We start from the raw sequence: 18,012 nt of genomic DNA, 5'->3' as shown, positions 1-18,012 counted from the left end.
ATGGTCTTGTGCTAAAACACTCGCCTTTAGACTGAAACGCCCAGGGTTTGAGACCCGAGCGTCACATAATAATAATAATAATAATAATAATAATAATAATAATAATAATAATAATAATAATAATAATAATAATAATAATAATTATAATCATAATTATAATAATAACCAGAAACTTTCACTTCAAACATTTCGGCTAGAAAACTTATATTTCAGACAATTTAATTAGAAAAGTTTTATTTGATTGATTTTGGCCAGAAAACTTTGCCTTAACACCAGAAAAACGTTTATTTTACAAATGCTGGCCAGAAAGAAAAAAAATTAATTCGTAATTTTAACCAGAATACTTTAATTTTCTAAATTTCTACCAGAAAACGTTAATTCAGACATTTTGACCAGAAAAGTTATTTTTTCAACCATTTCGACCAGAAAACTTTTATCTATTTCATATATTTTGACCAGATAATTTTTACGACTATTAGATCTAGTGGTATGACACTCGCTGTCGGATCAGAAGGTCCTGGGTTCGAGCTAGCCTCGCTCGGCGCATAGTTGAATCCTTGGAAAAGTTTTTTTACTCACATTCCCTCACCGTTCTCAGGTGTAAAATGAGTACCTGGTCGTAAACAGCGTTGTCTCTGTCGGTAAAAAATTGTAATATCGCCTAAAAGGCGTCATGTCTCGTTCTTATACTATGATGCATGTTGCCGTTTGTCAGGGAGCCCTTGTAAAGCGCTTTGAGCACGTTTAATAAAAGCTCTTTTTTTTCTTAAATATATTGTGTAACAAAAGACAAAAAAACGAAACGAAACGAAAACAAACACATGAAATATAAATATATAAAAAGATAAATATTACGAAATAACAAAAATTAAAATAAAAAAAAAAACAAAAAAAAAAAAAATACCCAACAAACTTTGACTTCAAATATTTTGACCAGAGAACTTTCATTTCAATCATTTTGGTCAGAAAACACGATATCCTAAAGAAGTTTTGGTGTTTTCTTATCTGCAAATTGAATTAAAGAATCAGTCTCCAAAACAAAATAATAATAATGATGAAAATACTTTTTGTTTAAATCGATAATGTTTTGAAACAGTGTGCTCTGAATATCAATGTTGATTTGTAGGCGTTGTCGACATCTTTTGTGCTTAGGAAAGGAGCGAAACGACCTAAGGGAATTTTCACGGCGTACCTAGTGGACGGCCAAATGCAAAAAAAAAAGGTTTGGGTTCTCAAAAGGTAAGACAGATCAACGAGGCCAAAGTTCAATAGGCTTTAACAGTCGTGACGTCACTTCCCTCGTAATGGCGCATAGTAACTTAGGAACTAGTTCTAAACTATCGAAACGATGGCGGACCCCCTTATGAAATACTTCCCGACGAGCATAAAAGTGTATCCAGAGGAGAAAAACATAAATCTGATCATGTTTTTGACTTTTATACATTCTGATTACATGACAGGTGAAAACGTTCTTGACAGCATGAAGAATAAAAAGTTCCGATTTTCTTTGTTTAGAACCAAGCTGCTCGTTGTTGGGGCGGACGTGACATCAGACTATTGAATCCTATTCCCGGAACACAAAGTTATTGAGAATACCACATGTCAAATCAAGTTAGCAAGGCAATTAACACTCGATGGAGACGAAATTGGGGAAATAGAGAAGGGTTGAGTATCTGCGTTAAAATTCACCAATCAATGAGGAGCTGATGAGGACAAAACGGCCATGTGGTCTTGTGGTATGTAAAGGTCCTGGGTTCGAGCCCCGCTCATCGCGTAGTTGAGTCCTGGAAAAGGCTTTTTACCTACATTCTCTCACCGTACTCGGGTGTAAACTGAGTACCAGACTTTTAACAGCGTTGTTCCGTCCAAAAAAAGAAAGTGTAATATCGCCTAACAGGCGTCATGTCTCGTCCTACATGCTAAGTGTTGCTGTTGGCCTGGGACCCCTGGTAAAGCGTTTTGAGACTTCGAGTTGATATTGCGCTATATAAAAAACTCTCAAAACAAAATATGTGCTTTCAATACTGGGCCTTAGTCATAGCGGTGTGTATAAGAGTTCACTATTGTCAATTGTCTGAGACACACAGCGGGCCCCGACCAAGGGACCTACATGAAAGCCAGACAAAAAACTGTCGTCAAAAGTTCACTGGACAATAGTCTTCAACAGTCGTAACGTCACTTCCTTCCTAATGACGCATGGTAACTTAGTAACACTGGCTCTAAACTATCGGAACAATGGCGGATGCCCGTATGAAATATTTCTCCGGCGAGCATAAAAGCGTTTTGTCAGAGGAAAAAAAACACATAAATTTGATCATGTTTTGACTTTTACACATTATGATCACAAGGCATATGAAAAGGGAATGAAAAGTTCTAGCCAGCATGAAGAATAAAAAGTAATGATTTTCTTTGTTTAGAACCAAGATGGCCGCCGTTGCCAGGCGGCGTGACATCAGACTACTGAATCCTATTACTCTATTTTTGTGCATTCCACATAGAGATAGAATGAAGTTGACGTCACTCGGGTCTTTGTTATTGTTTTTTTTTTTTTTTTTGGGGGGGGGGGGTTTGTTTTTGTTTTGTTTTAGTTTTTTGCTATCCGCGTTTATGAGTAATTCTCACTAAACTGTGTTAACCAGACTATTAACGTTCAAGGATACACATAGTTTTGTGTGTTGGTCCGTTATATTTCCGGATGGCAATATTGAGAGCTTCTTAGCCAAGCGCATACTATCTATAATACATTTGGATTTATCAATAGTATTAACCCATTTAAAGTTTAAGATGGAGCTAGAGTGCTACGTATCATTTGTTGACAAACCTGGGGACTCAAATCCAGTCTTGAAATGGAGAGAGAGAGAGAGAGAGAAAAAAACAAAATCTCCCAAAAATAACCCGCTAATTATTTTCTATTACAAAGGTGAAAGGCCAGCAACTTGGGTAACCAGACTTGTGAAAATGAATACGTTGCCCTGACACGTATTTTGGCTCCACGCATTACACTGCTTATGCAGTCAGCTGTTCAGCTTCCAGCAATTAGTGCGGGGCGGTCCTTGGCAAGCTTAAGTACCACGGTCCTACGGTCCTTGGGAAATGAAGACCGCAAGGACCGGTCTCCGGTCCGTTCATTCTTGAACCGTTAAAGACCGCTACACGATGAAAACCGTGGCCTACAGGAGTAAAACACACGGAGTAGTCACACTCATTTCAAATTGTAACCTAATTAGAGAAGAGGGGTGATGCCTTCTTTATTTGCTCACCGTACTTCATTGTTACTTCGATAATTTAATAAAATTTGAAATTTATCCCCATTAACGGAGATAATGGCATCGCCCAAGGCGTTGATCGAGTTGTTCGTGGCGTTGATACACACACGCAACTCCTACCCCCCCCCCCCCCCCCCCCCCCCCCACACACACAATTAGAGGGCAGCGAGCATTGAAGAGTAAGAGAGAGACGTGAAGTTATAATAAGAGGGGGTGGATGAGGTGATAAGAGGGGTCGATGGTGACTTTTCGCCAGATCTAACAAACTCAGCTACCCATTCATTGCTGAGTAGACAGGGATTCAGAAAAAAATCGACTGCACCCGGGATCGATCTCTGGCCCTTTGCGTATAAAGAGAGTGCTCTATCAACTGAGCTATCGGGGTCCCCAAATATTCTATTGGACCTTTTAAAAATACAGACGTTATAACTGTTTTTTTTTGGACGGAAGAAACTAATGAAACTCATATTACTTGATTAGTTAAAACACCAAACGAAATTTTAATATTATTGTATTATTTTAAATGACAACAATGCGATAGAAAGGAGTGGCGACAAGAGATGGACAAAAGAAAACAAAAAATCAGACTTGCAACTTGCTAGGTTCGACCCCACACACACACACACACACACACACACACACATCTTTAGTAGTCACATACATTTCAAACAATAACCCATTAGAGAAGAGGGGTCATGCCTTCATCATAGATCATTGTCATTGCGATCATTATGGTGTAGTAAATTTTGAAATTTACCCCGTATAATGGAATCGTCCAAGGCGTGCGCCTCCTGTTCCCCCCATCTCACACACGAAAGGGCGGTTTGCGGAGTGGAGGGAGGTGGTGTCGTCTGCCTCTATGGTATGTGCGGGGGCGGTCCTTGGAATTAAGTAGCAACGGCCGACTAACGTCCTGGGAATGAAGACCGCAAGGAAACGGTACTCCGGTCGTTTCCCTCTCTTGAACCGGTTTAAAGACCGTACGCATGAACCGGCCTACGGATAAAACACACGGAGTAGTCACACTCATTTCATTGTTACCTAATTGGAAAGAGGGTGATGCCTTCTTTATTTTGCTCACCGTACTCATTGTTACTTCGATAATTTAATAAAATTTGAAATTTATCCCCATTAACGGAGATAATGGCATCGCCCAAGGCGTTGATCGAGTTGTTCGTGGCGTTGATACACACACGCAACTCCTACCCCCCCCCCCTCCCCCCCCCCCCCACACCACACACATTAGAGGGCAGCGAGCATTGAAGAGTAAGAGAGAGACGTGAAGTTATAATAAGAGGGGTGGATGAGGTGATAAGAGGGGTCGATGGTGACTTTTCGCCAGATCTAACAAACTCAGCTACCCATTCATTGCTGAGTAGACAGGGATTCAGAAAAAAATCGACTGCACCCGGGATCGATCTCTGGCCCTTTGCGTATAAAGAGAGTGCTCTATCAACTGAGCTATCGGGGTCCCCAAATATTCTATTGGACCTTTTAAAAATACAGACGTTATAACTGTTTTTTTGGACGGAAGAAACTAATGAAACTCATATTACTTGATTAGTTAAAAACCAAACGAAATTTTAATATTATTGTATTATTTTAAATGACAACAATGCGATAGAAAGGAGTGGCGACAAGAGATGGACAAAAGAAAACAAAAAATCAGACTTGCAACTTGCTAGGTTCGACACACACACACACACACACACACACACACACACATCTTTAGTAGTCACATACATTTCAAACAATAACCCATTAGAGAAGAGGGGTCATGCCTTCATCATAGATCATTGTCATTGCGATCATTATGGTGTAGTAAATTTTGAAATTTACCCCGTATAATGGAATCGTCCAAGGCGTGCGCCTCCTGTTCCCCCCATCTCACACACGAAAGGGCGGTTTGCGGAGTGGAGGGAGGTGGTCGTCTGCCTCTATGGTCGTCTGTGTCGTTTAGTGTATGGCAAAGGGGGGTGGGTGCGATTAATTAAGTGGGATGGGTGGTGATTGGTGGAAGATAGGCAAAGGACCGAGGCAACGAATCGCTGGGGAAGTAGTATGGCGCGAGACCGTTGAAAGGTGATAAGAAGTGAGGACCGCCGGCGGTCTTCCTCTTTGGGACTGGACCACGGTTCACAGCTAAAAGACCGTGGGACCGGTCCTCGGTCCGGTCCTCAGCGCGGCACTACTCTATGGTCGTCTGTGTCGTTTAGTGTATGGCAAAGGGGGGTGGGTGCGATTAATTAAGTGGGATGGGTGGTGATTGGTGGAAGATAGGCAAAGGACCGAGGCAACGAATCGCTGGGGAGTAGTATGGCGCGAGACCGTTGAAAGGTGATAAGAAGTGAGGACCGCCGGCGGTCTTCCTCTTTGGGACTGGACCACGGTTCACAGCTAAAAGACCGTGGGACCGGTCCTCGGTCCGGTCCTCAGCGCGGCACTACCAGCAATCATCAACAATCACGTACATCACTAACCCACTTTGTCCTTTGCTGTCATATCGCAATCTGTGAAACTTTATTCTCGTTTCGTTGAATCAGGAAAGCCATTTTTATATTATCATTTCGAGGGGTGCCTGCGCAAAGGCCGTAACGTCAAAAAATTCAATTTTTCGTTTTTTACATAAATCAACTTGGGTTGGAGTAAGGTTTATTTCTACAAAAAAATATATGCAAAAATATTAATTAATTAATTTTTATTAATTAAAACCCGAACACCGTAACGTTTTTAGACAGATAATGTGACTGCCCAAAAGCCGTAGCGTGTAATACAGACTTAAGACGCTCCAAACAGTGCCTATCAGTCACTGCCCAAAAGCCTTAACAGTAGCTACAGTTTTACCGCCTGACGAAAAGGTGGAAATGCAAAGGTAAAGTTGACTGTAGTGTTGGGTTATTTGATCGCTTTTACTCGATCGACGACCGAGCGCCAAGCCACGAGTCAGTGCTCGATCTCAATGCCGGAAGAGCGAGTTAGTAAAACGATCACTCGATCGTAAAACGATCAAGCGGGTTGTGAGCTTGAGACGATCTTGACACGTGAGACGAGCTTGAGACGATCAGGATTCGAGCGAGCGGAGGGGTAACGAGTGTTTCGAATCATTTCAAATTCAAACGATCACAGTTTGCCATCCGATACCAATCGCCAATGTTTGCACACGGTAGTCTGTGGTTCTTCCACAGCCCTCACTCCTTGTCAGATGTTAGTGTGTCTGGGTGGCAGTGGCAGGGAAATTCGTATAGGTGTATCACGCGTGTGTGACAAGACTTCATTAAACCTACTAAAGTTTGACTATCACACACACACACACACACACATACACACACACACACACACTAAGGCTATTTCTATGACACACACGCATCCCTCTATCAATGAACACTCCTACAGTAGTGCGGCTATGTGGTCTAGTCATGACGTAACTATAGGTAGTACTCTAGTCGACCATGGCTCTCGTGCATTATAATGGTCTAGTGGTATGACACCCGCTTTGGGATCGGAAAGTCCTGGGTTCGAGCCTCGCGCTCGGTGCATAGTTGAGTCTTTGGACAAGGCTCTTTACTCACATTCTCTCACCGTACTCAGGTGTAAAATGAGTACCTGGCCGTTAACAGCGTTGTCTTTGTCTGAAAAATTGTAATATCGCCTAACAGGCGGCATGTCCCGTCCTACATATTAAATGTTGCTGTTGACCGGGGACCCCTTTACAAAGCGCTTTGATCACATTTAGTGGATATTGTAAAGCTCAATTTTTTAAAGTAAAACATTAGCTTTGAATATGGAATGTTTCAATTTTAGATGCCTGTGTATTCTTTGTTAGTTCCCATCATCATCATCATCATCATCATCATCATCATCATCATCATCAGGGGCAGCGGTACGGTCTTTGGTTGGCACCCGAAAGGTACCGAGTTCGATCACCCGCCGCTGAGTGGTCTTGAGCAAGTCACCTTGCCCTAACTAAATTTGCGGCGCTGCACTGCGGCTATCGCTTGGGTTATTCCAGTCTTCCCTTAGAATAGACCCGAAAGACGAATCTCCCCTATGGGATGAATAAAGGGAATTATGTTTAATTTATTTATCATCACCATCATATCAGCGGGATCATCATCCTCACCACCACCACCACCACCCCCCTAATAATAATGGATAAAATAAATATCAACACATTTCAATGTAATAATCAATCTAAAATCAATCAGTGCTCCTAAAAGACCCTTTGATTTCTTTGTCTAATTCGTTCCATACTTTTGGAGTCCCGACAAAGAAAGATTTTCAGCTAACTATAGTTTATATATGGGAATATTAATCAGTCGTTTATATTGGAATCGGAGTTGTCTAGCAGGTGTATTAGTTCAAAGCGCATTTCCAAGGATTTACCATGCTCAATGAACTTCACAATATTTTATTTAATTTATTCCTCCGGCACGCCATATCGACCATACATCCATTTCGTACAGTAGGTACCGATCGCTGTTTGGAGTCTTTTTGTATTAAAGCTCTTTACAATACCCGTCATTGCTTATAAGATAAGAATACATTCACACCTGAGTCAAGTGCCTGACACACGGACTTAACGTCTGGATCACAATTTTCAACAATCACTGTCACTCATCCGGCCATTGACAAGGCTTGATTTTGTGACAAGAGACACCGTACCACTGAGCGACCGAACAAATAATCACCATCTGCGCCATCGTCATCATCATCATCATCATCATTATCATCATCCTCATCACAGCCGTAACAGCCAGCAAAACCACAATCATCATCTTCGGGTCCGGTCTATCCGTGTGGGGGGTGGGGGTGGAACCTGCTAAAGTATTTCATTTTTTAAACAGAAACACGATAATCATCATCATCATCATCATCGTCATCCATTGTCGTCGGCATCGTTATCATCGTGTCCGGGCAATCCGTGTGTGTCTGGGTGTGGAACCTGCTAAATATTATTATTATCTACCTACCTAATAAAAACACACCATTCTTGTTCATTTATTTTTCAAATAATAAAATGAAAGGCACGACCTTTCCCGCACACACAAGAGGCGATGACGACCAGTGACAAATTATGGGAGGTGGGGGCGGCCGACAACTTTTGGCGCGACATAAATATGAAATGTTAAGGTGACAGCGGGATGATGGTGGTGGGAGGGGGGGGGGGGGGGGGTCTCAACTCTTCACCATCAACAACTGTTTGATGGTGTGTGTGTGTGTGTGTGTGTGTGTGTGTGTGTGTGTGTATGTGTGTGTGATGCGACGAACGATCATAATCAAGGCTGCCAGACAGCCAGATTTCTTCTTGCCCAAGTAGTCAAATAGACCCCAAATAGCCCAACACCACAAGCATTCTGACTCCCTTGAAAAACTCATTTGTTTTGATTAACAAAACAATCGACTACAGTTGGATAAACTTATCTTTTCATTTTTTTAAAATAAAAGATTTTTTTTTTAAATGAATAATAATAGAAAAGCGTTTCTTAGTAACCAATTTTGAACTTGGCCATCTGGCAGCCCCCATCATAACCAGCTGCAGTCAAGCCAGCCACAGACATAAGAGAGGGAGGGGTATGTGAAGTTTCCTGTGGCAAACGAGTTGCTCGTGTTTTTTTTTTTCAAACGAATCACTGCTCGATGACGTCACTGACTCGAAACCCGCCCGAAACCGACTCGATTTTAGAGGACTCGATCGAAAACCCGCTCGATTTGATCGTTTCAAACTCGACCCAGCACTAGTTGACTGCCCAAAAACCGTATCTAGCAATAAGGCGTTTGGGCAGGCATAGAATTATGCCACCGTGGTTACAATGGCGAGCTCAATGGCCTTGACTGACTTTACGGTCTTAGAGCAGTGAAAAACATGGGGTTGGAAATGAGAGTTAGATCAACTGAAAGACCGTAATGTGACATTGTATGAGATTCTACAATGACTTTGATGCAATATTGTGTTACACTCATGTAAAATTCGACTTTTAACGTTCAAGATTGATGATGAAAGACAATTGGGTAACAATTAATCCAAGTCTTGAAATTCCCTACCTGCCAGTATCAATTACAGGATAAGACATCACAATTTAAGGGATGGGTCAAGCTCTGGATTATGAGACGGTTTTTTTTTTTCCTTTGGCCACCAATGAACTTGATAAGTCTAACTATTACTTGATTGAATCTGCGTTTTGATGATTAAGGAAAGCAATCCTGATCTTTTTTTTGAAATGTAATTTTCACCTCGTATGCATAGATCTCATCGTAGGGAAAGAGAGAGAGAGAGAGAGAGAGTGAGAGAGAGAGAGAGGGAGAGAGAGAGAGAGGGAGAGTGATGCAGACAAACAAACAGACAGGCACAGAGAGAGAAAGAGAAAGTTTTTGTGTGTGTGATAGAGAAAGAGAGACTGACAGTTAGAGAGAGAGAGAGAGAGAGAGAGAGAGAGAGAGAGAGAATGAAAGAGGAGGCAGAGAGAAAGAGAGGGAGAGTTAGAGAGGAGAAAAAGAGAGAGAAGAGAAAGAGTGAGGGAGATTTAGTGAGAGAGGAGAACGCGAGAGTGAGAGATAGAGAGTTAGTGAGAGAGAAGAGAGAGATAGTTGGTTGAGAGAGGAGGAAGGGAGAGAGAGATTTGGTTAGAGAGGGGAGGGAGAGTTAGTGTGTGTGAGAGAGAGAGAGAGAGAGAGAGAGAGAGAGAGAGAGAGAGAGGAGGAGTGGTAGCGCATGACTGCAACTCCAAATTCATTTCATCAACCCAGCTGGGGAAGTCTTCCTCTGCCCTAAGAACTTTTTCATAGCATAGTTCTCGTTACTGGACAGTGGAGGACGCTGTGATTGCTGGTCTCTGGAGCTGCCCAACACTTTCACAGGCATCACTGTTCCCACGATTCCATCTGCACATATTTGATGCAGTTTTGCCATGTCCTGTTAAGGCGATTTGAGGAAACCCAGTATTCCTGGCATTTTGGAATGCAGGCATTCTTTTGATGGGATCTTTTATGATGTTTCCTCCTTTTGGTGTTTCCCTGTTCCACATTAGCTCCAGTTCTTTTCACTCTGAAGTCTACCATTTTTGTTAGGTGGAAAGGTCTTCTCGATTTGAGCCTTGTTGTTGAAGGTGCTCCCTTTATGATTATTTTTATAGGAGTGTTATCCGTGGCTTCATCAATTCTTGCATGTATCCTTTGATTAGCGTCTTGTCTAAGACTTGGTGGTGCAATGCCTCTCAGTGTTGGGAGCCACTGAGTTGGAGTTGACTTGACACATCCTGTTATAATTCTCATTGATTCCCATAATCGGATGTCAATGCGGCTTACATGTGGGCTCCTCATCCAAAAAGCATTCTCACACATAGTAGCACAGTGCCAAAGCAGACATTCTCAGTACCTGTGGTGAGGCTCCCCATGGTGGTTCTTGTGAGTTTTCTCAGCAGGCTGTTTCTTCTTGCGATTCTCTTTGCAGTTCCCTCAATGTTTTCGGTAATTAGCTGTCTGTCAAATGTGAGGTATTTAGGATTGGGGTTTGAAGGTAGTATTGAGTTACCACCTATGATTTTCAATTCCTTTGTTGCTTCTCGATTATTCAAGTGGAAAATTCTGGATACTGATTTGGTGATGTTCATTTTTATTTACCACCTATCCAAGTATTGTTTCAGGCGGGAGGTGTCTTTGAGTAAAACATCTTCAATCTCTTTCCAGTTTTTCGATCGATAGGCTAAGGCCCAGTCGTCAAGGCATCCAAGTTTGAGTGCTTGGAAGTTTGGCATTTCAGAGATATAAATATTGAAGAAAGATGGTGTTAAAACTGAACCTTGTGGTGCCCTGTTTTTAATTTTTGGTATTTTGCTTTTGTTTCCTCCCAATATGACATGAAATTGTCTTTTCCAGTCATGGTAGACAGCAGTTTAAGCGTCTGTCAACAGGGAATCATTTTTGAAAGCTTTAACATCGTCCGCCTATCCAAACAGATTCGTGAGCTACAGTTAAGTCCATTAGGACTGCACCAGTTTTCTGGGGTTTTTTTTCTCTCAAAGCCTGCTTCAATGTATGAGGTCAGTGCAAGGACCTGTTCACGTCTGATTCTTTGTAGTCTAAAGCCCGCTTGTTATGGCAGTACGCAGGGAATTACAAATGGGTTGATTCACTCTAGTACAATTCTTTCCAGGAGCTTGTATAAGCAACAAAGTAAAGATATTGGTCTGTAGCTGGATGGTTCAGTCATTGGTTTGTCTGGATTTAATATGGCTATTACTTTGGCATGTTTTAAATTTGTGGGTATGTGCCCTTGTCCATGATGTCTGTCATAGTATTTGCCAGCCAGTTTATTGTTTCTGGTCCAAAGTTAGTAATCATGTCGGGGTATAACTCATCAATGCCAACAGTTTTGCCATTTTTCAGAGAGAGAGAAAGAGAGAGAGAGAGAGGAGAGAGAGAGAGAGAGAGAGAGAGAGAGAGAGAGGGTAGAGACGAGAAAGAGAGGTTGAGAGTGTGGGAGGAGACAGAGAGAGGGAGTTAGTGAGAGAGGAGAAAGAGAGAGATTTTGTGATAAGGAGAGAGAGAGAGAGAGAGAGGGAGAGAGAGAGAGGGAGAGAGAGAGAGAGAGAGAGGGGGGGGGGAGAGAGAGAGAGAGAGTTCGTTCGTGAGAGAGAAGAAAGAAAGAAAAAGAGAGAGTTAATGAGAGAAGAGAAAGAGAGAGTCAGTGAGAGAAAGAGAGAGAGAGAGTTTGAGAGAGGAGAAAGAGAGATAGAGAGAAGGAGAGATTGTTTGTGGAAGAGGAGAAAGAGAGAGAGAGAGAGAGAGAGAGAGAGAGAGAGAGAGAGGGGGGGGGGAAGTTATTGAGTCCCTCTTTGGACGAATTCCGATTATTTGCATCAGAAAGAATGTTTACTATATTTTTTTAAGTCAAAAATGCGTTTAGAGCTCGGTTATTTTCTTTATTTTCTCAGTGTTACGGTGTCATTTCGTACTCTTTAAACAAAGTACATCAGTCATTCACTCCTGCCCAAACACCGTATCGCAAGTTACTGTGTTATGGCAGGCCAGAATAACGCTTAGTTGTGGTTTTTATTGCACCGTATCACTAGTTACAGCTTTTGAGCAGAATGTGTTCAGGGTAATTTCTCTTGACAGCTCTGTCTTATTCCCGGTTACGGCTTTTGGGCTGCCAAACCTCCACCTGAGAACGGGATAGGCGGCGTGCACAATGCAAGTAATATGATATACGGTAAAGGGGCAGAGCGATACTGTGACAGTTTTCAAAAAATGTCCCTGCACAAAAGCCGTAATGAAAATAGCTACGTAAAATGCGTCGTTTTATTAAAAATGACAATCTAAAAGTGACCGGGGTCCTGACAATCAAGCAGACTATATAATCACGGTTGTATTGGTATAAAAATCATCACGATAGTCTTTGGTTAACTATTTAAATTCCATCCGCAAAGTTTTGATTTGCTCTCCTGAAAAATCAACGAAATCCTCGTTACGGCTTTTGCGCAGGCACCCCTCGATTTATAATTTAATCTTGCCAGTTCCATGCCGACAACTGCTGTGAAGTAGTAGTTACAAAGGTTATTTGTTAGATGAATCGTGACCTATAATAATATAATATTGGATTGAATCTGACAGTGAAATTATTTCAAAATGGTTGATTTTATAGTTTTCGAGAATATTATAATTAATGTCAACTCTTCTTTTTATATTTTACTTGTCCGTAAATTGTTGTAAATCTTACGAGTAAATCAGAGTAAATACGTAAAAGATTCGCAGTTTTGGTTTTGTTCATTATTTACTTTTCTATGGAGTTTTTTTTTCTCCATATTGTTTGTATGTGTGTATGTGTAAGTGTGTTTGTGTTTGTGTGTGTGTGTGAGTGCGTGTGTGTGTGTGTGTGCGAGTGTCGGTGTTTTTATAATCTTTACACTTTGTAATGGATGGTTGATTTTTAGTTGTCCTTGTCGTATATCTCGATTAAGGTTTAGACAAAATTCAATTTGTGACAGTGACGTTCGCATACGGATAATTTAATAACTTATCCGAATTGATCTTATCTACGGTCTTGATTTCTAAACCATTTCTCTCTACGATTACGTCCAGGCATTGTTTTAACGTTATGGACATAACCCCACTTGAGGTAAGAAGAGTTGTCAAATTTTTTTATTTATTCCACAGTGTAGGTGTGTTACCTGTTTGTTTGTTTTTTTTTATTTGATTTTGGACAGTGTTGTGATTTATTTCAAATCCCTCATAACTTTCTCGGGGTTTTAAATAACTCTTACATATTTTGCTCACAGCATCGCCTTCATAAAACGATTCAATAGTCTGATGTCACGCCGCCTGGCAACGGCGGCCATCTTGGTTCTAAACAAAGAAAATCATTATTTTTTATTTTTCATGCTGGCTAGAACTCTTCATATGTCTTGTGATCAGAATGTGTAAAAGTCAAAACATGATCAAATGTATGTGTTTTTTTCTTCTTCTGGATACGCTTTATACTCGCCGGAGAAATATTTCATACGGGCGTCCGCCATTGTTCCGATAGTTTAGAGCCAGTGTTGCTAAGTTACCATGCGTCATTAGGAAGGAAGTGACGGTACGACTATTGAATCCTATTGTATAACCCCAGCGTCATTTTACAACCTGCCGACATTACAAGGGCGCCGATTCACTCCGTGTTGTAAAACAAAACGGAATGAATTAACGACCAGCTGAGAGACGAGAGATGCCACATGAATTAATCGACCGGTCCGACTTATCAAAGAGGTATCTAGTAAAATTATCCTAAGGTTGCATAGTTTGTATTCTATCAAAACAACGAAACCACAACAATTCGGACTTTTGCGTTCGTAAATTTTCTTTTATGGACGCAAAATAATATTCGTATTTATGGCGTTATAATTATAGAGTCAAATTATATTATACCTATTACATGGGTAACACAAATTTGTGAAAGTTATCCCCCCCCCCCCTCCCCCATTGGACTGTTTCCCTCCCAGTCAAGGACTCCGGCCATGGTCAGGGCAAAACTAAGTAATCTCATTCAAAGACAAAGGCAGAAAGCAATTGGAAAACAGATACAGAGGGATAGAAGACACAACAAGTACCTCTCTGCCTACTATGGCAGGTCGAGAACCCCACCCATTTCATAATGCTTGATCGATCAACTTCCCTTTAGTTGACAAACATGCTTAAATAATTCGTACACTTACTAACTGGATGATGATGATGATGATGATGATGATGATGATGATGATGATGATGATGATGATGATGATGATAATGATGATGATGTTGTTGATGATGATGATGATAGTGAGGATGATATATTTAAAAACCATTATGTGTTCCATATATTTTCCTGGTGCAACAATATGGGATTCTTGAACTCTTTTCTTTGGAATCTGGAATGACATTGGATAAAAAACTATAGTTAGATTTTTGATTAATGGCGCGTGTTTTTCTGTTTTTTTTTTCTCAGCTGTATCAAAAGTTGTGAAAAATTGTGTCAACCTCTGAATCAATTTGTCTTAACTGAATATAGATTTTGGACCGTATTGAGGCTTCTACTCTAAAACGGCTGTCATAAAATTGGAGATTTTACACTGTTAATTATTTAAACAAGTTACGCACCACAAAGTATGAGATGAATTCCCGTTTTTCCAAAAAATCTCGTGCTGACACGGTCGTTCCGGCTAGTTATTATGAGAGGTCACGTCATACTTGTTTCCGAATAAAAACAATTCACTTTAACTGTTACAAACTTACCACTTATGTAGTTTGCATTAAATTTTGAATTTATTATTTATGGCATATTATCGACATCATGCAATTACCGAAAACTGATATGAAATCTCTAACTTGAAATTATTTGAAATAGTGATTGTATACGCAATATTGTCAAATTAACAATGAATACTGTTTATATAGCTTTGAACATTTTTATATATGCACGAGCCTTAAAAAGTTTTCTAAACATATTAAGCTCTTAAACGATACGATACGATACAAACGAAATCTCTATCGATTCCACTCTCGTAAAGCTGGGAAATGAAGTCTTCTTGTATCTATCGGTAAATCATTAAAAAGGACGGTTATGAAATTGGAATTTCACAATCAACCATGAGGAGATGGTTATCGAAATACGACAGAGAGATCACCAGTGTAGTAGTAGTAGGAAGGGGATCCTAGACAGCTTTGATATAGATATAATCCAAATCTGTATAGAACTAGATGAACATAAACATACATCCGACAAAATAGTGGAGGTCTGATAATTCGGGCAGAGGGTAGTTGTTATTCTTGCAGGTGGTGAAGATACTGGATATTTAAAAGGATGCCATGCATTATCTGAAAAGTAGAGAATATCATTCTGGGGTCAATGCAAAGGTGTTTGAAGACTGGCTAAATGTCGTTTGCTGCCTTCCTTCGAATCACTCAGCTGTATTGTATTGGACAACGCTACCATTCGCTGGCCCATCACCTTAAGGTCCAACTTTGGTAAATATAAAAGTTGACATGATTTCATGGTTTCAATCCGGCAGCACTACATATTCTGGCCATTTATCTAAGGGCTAACCATACTCCTTAGTAAAAAGAAACGAACCAAAAACAGCTTTCAAAGCAGACTATCTGATCTGGGAGTTTTGACACGAGGTTGTGCGACTTCCCACATATCACTGTGAACGCAATCAAATCGAGGCCATTGGGCCTAAGTAGAGGGAAAGATTGAGGGGAGGTAGGAACACCAAATTTACTCTCACCAACGAGGCAATAAATGATATAACAAGGGAAGACTGGGAAAAGGCATGCTCTAACCATCGCAAACTGGAGGAAAATTATATTTCATTGGATGGAGTGATGCTCGGAATCATTCCGTAGTCGTTCCATTTATCCTTTTCATCTTCCTCGCCATCAGAATGTAATGATTGATGTGTCCAGTATTTTTGGTCGTTGTTGTTGTCGTTGTTGTTGTTGTTGTTGTTATTGTTGTTGTTGTTGTTACTATTATTGAACATATGTACATATTTGTGGAAGCACGTATCATAAATTGATGAGTATCTACTTATGACCAGACTACATTAAAGTTATGTAATCCTCTTTGGCATAAACACAAGCTATTTCTCAAAATTTTGCGACCAAAATAATGTTGGAAGCGCGTAATGTTTACTTTCGTTTATATTCATAAGTAATGTGTGTGGATTGTTATGAAATGTAGATGTCTGATAGTAAAACATTGCCATTCGTTCCTTCGTATTCAAATACCATATGTATATCGTTTACGTTTCAATTAACAGGACATTCCATTTTAACGAATTCCTTCTAAACGGATAAGCGGAAAATTCATAATTTTGATAAAGTAAATCTATGAGTTTCGATTTTAATATAGCTGTACTAAGCAAAATCCTTTCCTATTGTTTTAAAATTCATTTTAAAAAATCTTCTTAATTAAAACAAATTGATTCAGAGGTTCATGCAAATTTTTGCAGCTGTGTATTGAGGGACAGTTGAGAAAAAGAAGAAAAACACGCCCCACTTATTAAAAATCCGTCTATAGTTGTTTATTCTCTAAAGAACAATCGGATGGCTTTGCAATTTTTACTGCCTATGGAGTGCTTTCAGTGCTCATCGGAATTATTATGGTTATCTTAAAACTAATGAAATTCACCCAACTTATTGTTTTCACACGTTGAATTAGTTTATGCCAACATCATATTGGAATCGATTGCAGTTGCCAGATTATGATACTTGATTCTAACCATTGAAACAACAAAACTATAAACATAAAGAGACATTACCCAAGATTTAAGCTCTAGTTATAAATTAAATGTTTCACCCCTGACATGATACCGTTTTCAAGCGGTGGGTCACTTTTTATCAATTTTGTCGTAGATGAACATTATTTCGGGGTTTCCCCTGGTTTGAAGCGGCCTGTCTTTGTCAGTAAATTAATTTTACCAAATTCTTTTTATTTTACTAGCTTGACGCTGTTTATCATTTACATATTATTTTCGTTTTAGATTCTACATCCCACGTTTTAGATTCTACATTGCACAGTATTAACATTCGTGATAATAAGAGCCCCACGAATGCACTATTTTTGCCCCTCTTTTCACCCAATGTTATTTTCTTTTCAGGGAAGGATCTGACGAAGTGTGAGTGGCCAAAGTCTTGATCAAAATGGCATCAACAGGTATTTAAATCTCTCCATTCCAACTGCCCCATCGCCTCAAAACGATAATAACCCTCCCTTTAGGACGGAACATGACGCCTGTGAAACAATATTACAATATCATTGTTTTCGACATGCGCAATGCTGTTATTGGCCAGGTGCTTATACATCTGAGCACAGTAAGAGCATTTGAGTAAGGAACATTTTCCAACGACTCACGGCGATAATCGAAACATGTACCTTCAGCCCCGAATGTTAGTGCCATACCATTAGACCATAAAGTCACACAAACAAAAGATTATGGTTTCTGTTAAGTGTTAGAAAATGATACAGCGTGTAAATGGATATTTAAAATATAATGGAGTATAGAGATCTGCTATATTATTTTAGATTATTACAATAGTGTGCGGCTGTGGTCTTGTGGTATGGCACTCGCTTTCGGATCGGAAGGTCTTGGGTTTGATTCTCGCTCGGCGCATAGTTGAGTCCTTGGAAAAGGCTCTTTACTCATATTTTCTCACCGTACTCATGTGTAAAATGAGTACCTGGCCGTTAACAGAGTTGTCTCTGTCCGAAAAAAATTGTAATATCGCCAAA

General features: G+C 40.2%; 1 protein-coding gene across 6 annotated transcripts in view; it reads left to right on the top strand.

Annotated features, from left to right (window-relative positions):
• LOC144974830 (solute carrier family 22 member 15-like) overlaps window positions 1-18,012 on the top strand; it is a 32,855-nt gene that overhangs the window by 11,737 nt on the left and 3,106 nt on the right. For 3 of the 6 annotated variants that reach the window (XM_078918157.1, XM_078918155.1, XM_078918156.1), the window contains exon 2: window positions 17,381-17,436. In XM_078918157.1, coding sequence (XP_078774283.1) covers window positions 17,424-17,436 — 13 coding nt within the window. In that variant the 5' untranslated portion in view covers window positions 17,381-17,423. Of the gene's footprint in view, window positions 1-12,787; window positions 12,818-13,062; window positions 13,381-13,908; window positions 14,010-17,380; window positions 17,437-18,012 lie in introns of those variants that run through there. The other 3 variants (XM_078918153.1, XM_078918151.1, XM_078918154.1) reach the window with 3 other exon arrangements.

Source organism: Berghia stephanieae, chromosome 6 (genome assembly GCF_034508935.2).
Source record: "Berghia stephanieae isolate SIO BIC M18660-M18661 chromosome 6, UCSD_Bste_1.3, whole genome shotgun sequence".
Classification (NCBI taxonomy): Eukaryota; Metazoa; Mollusca; class Gastropoda; order Nudibranchia; family Aeolidiidae; genus Berghia; species Berghia stephanieae.
Note: the sequence above shows the minus strand (reverse complement) of the source record. Positions and strands in the feature narration are given on the sequence as shown.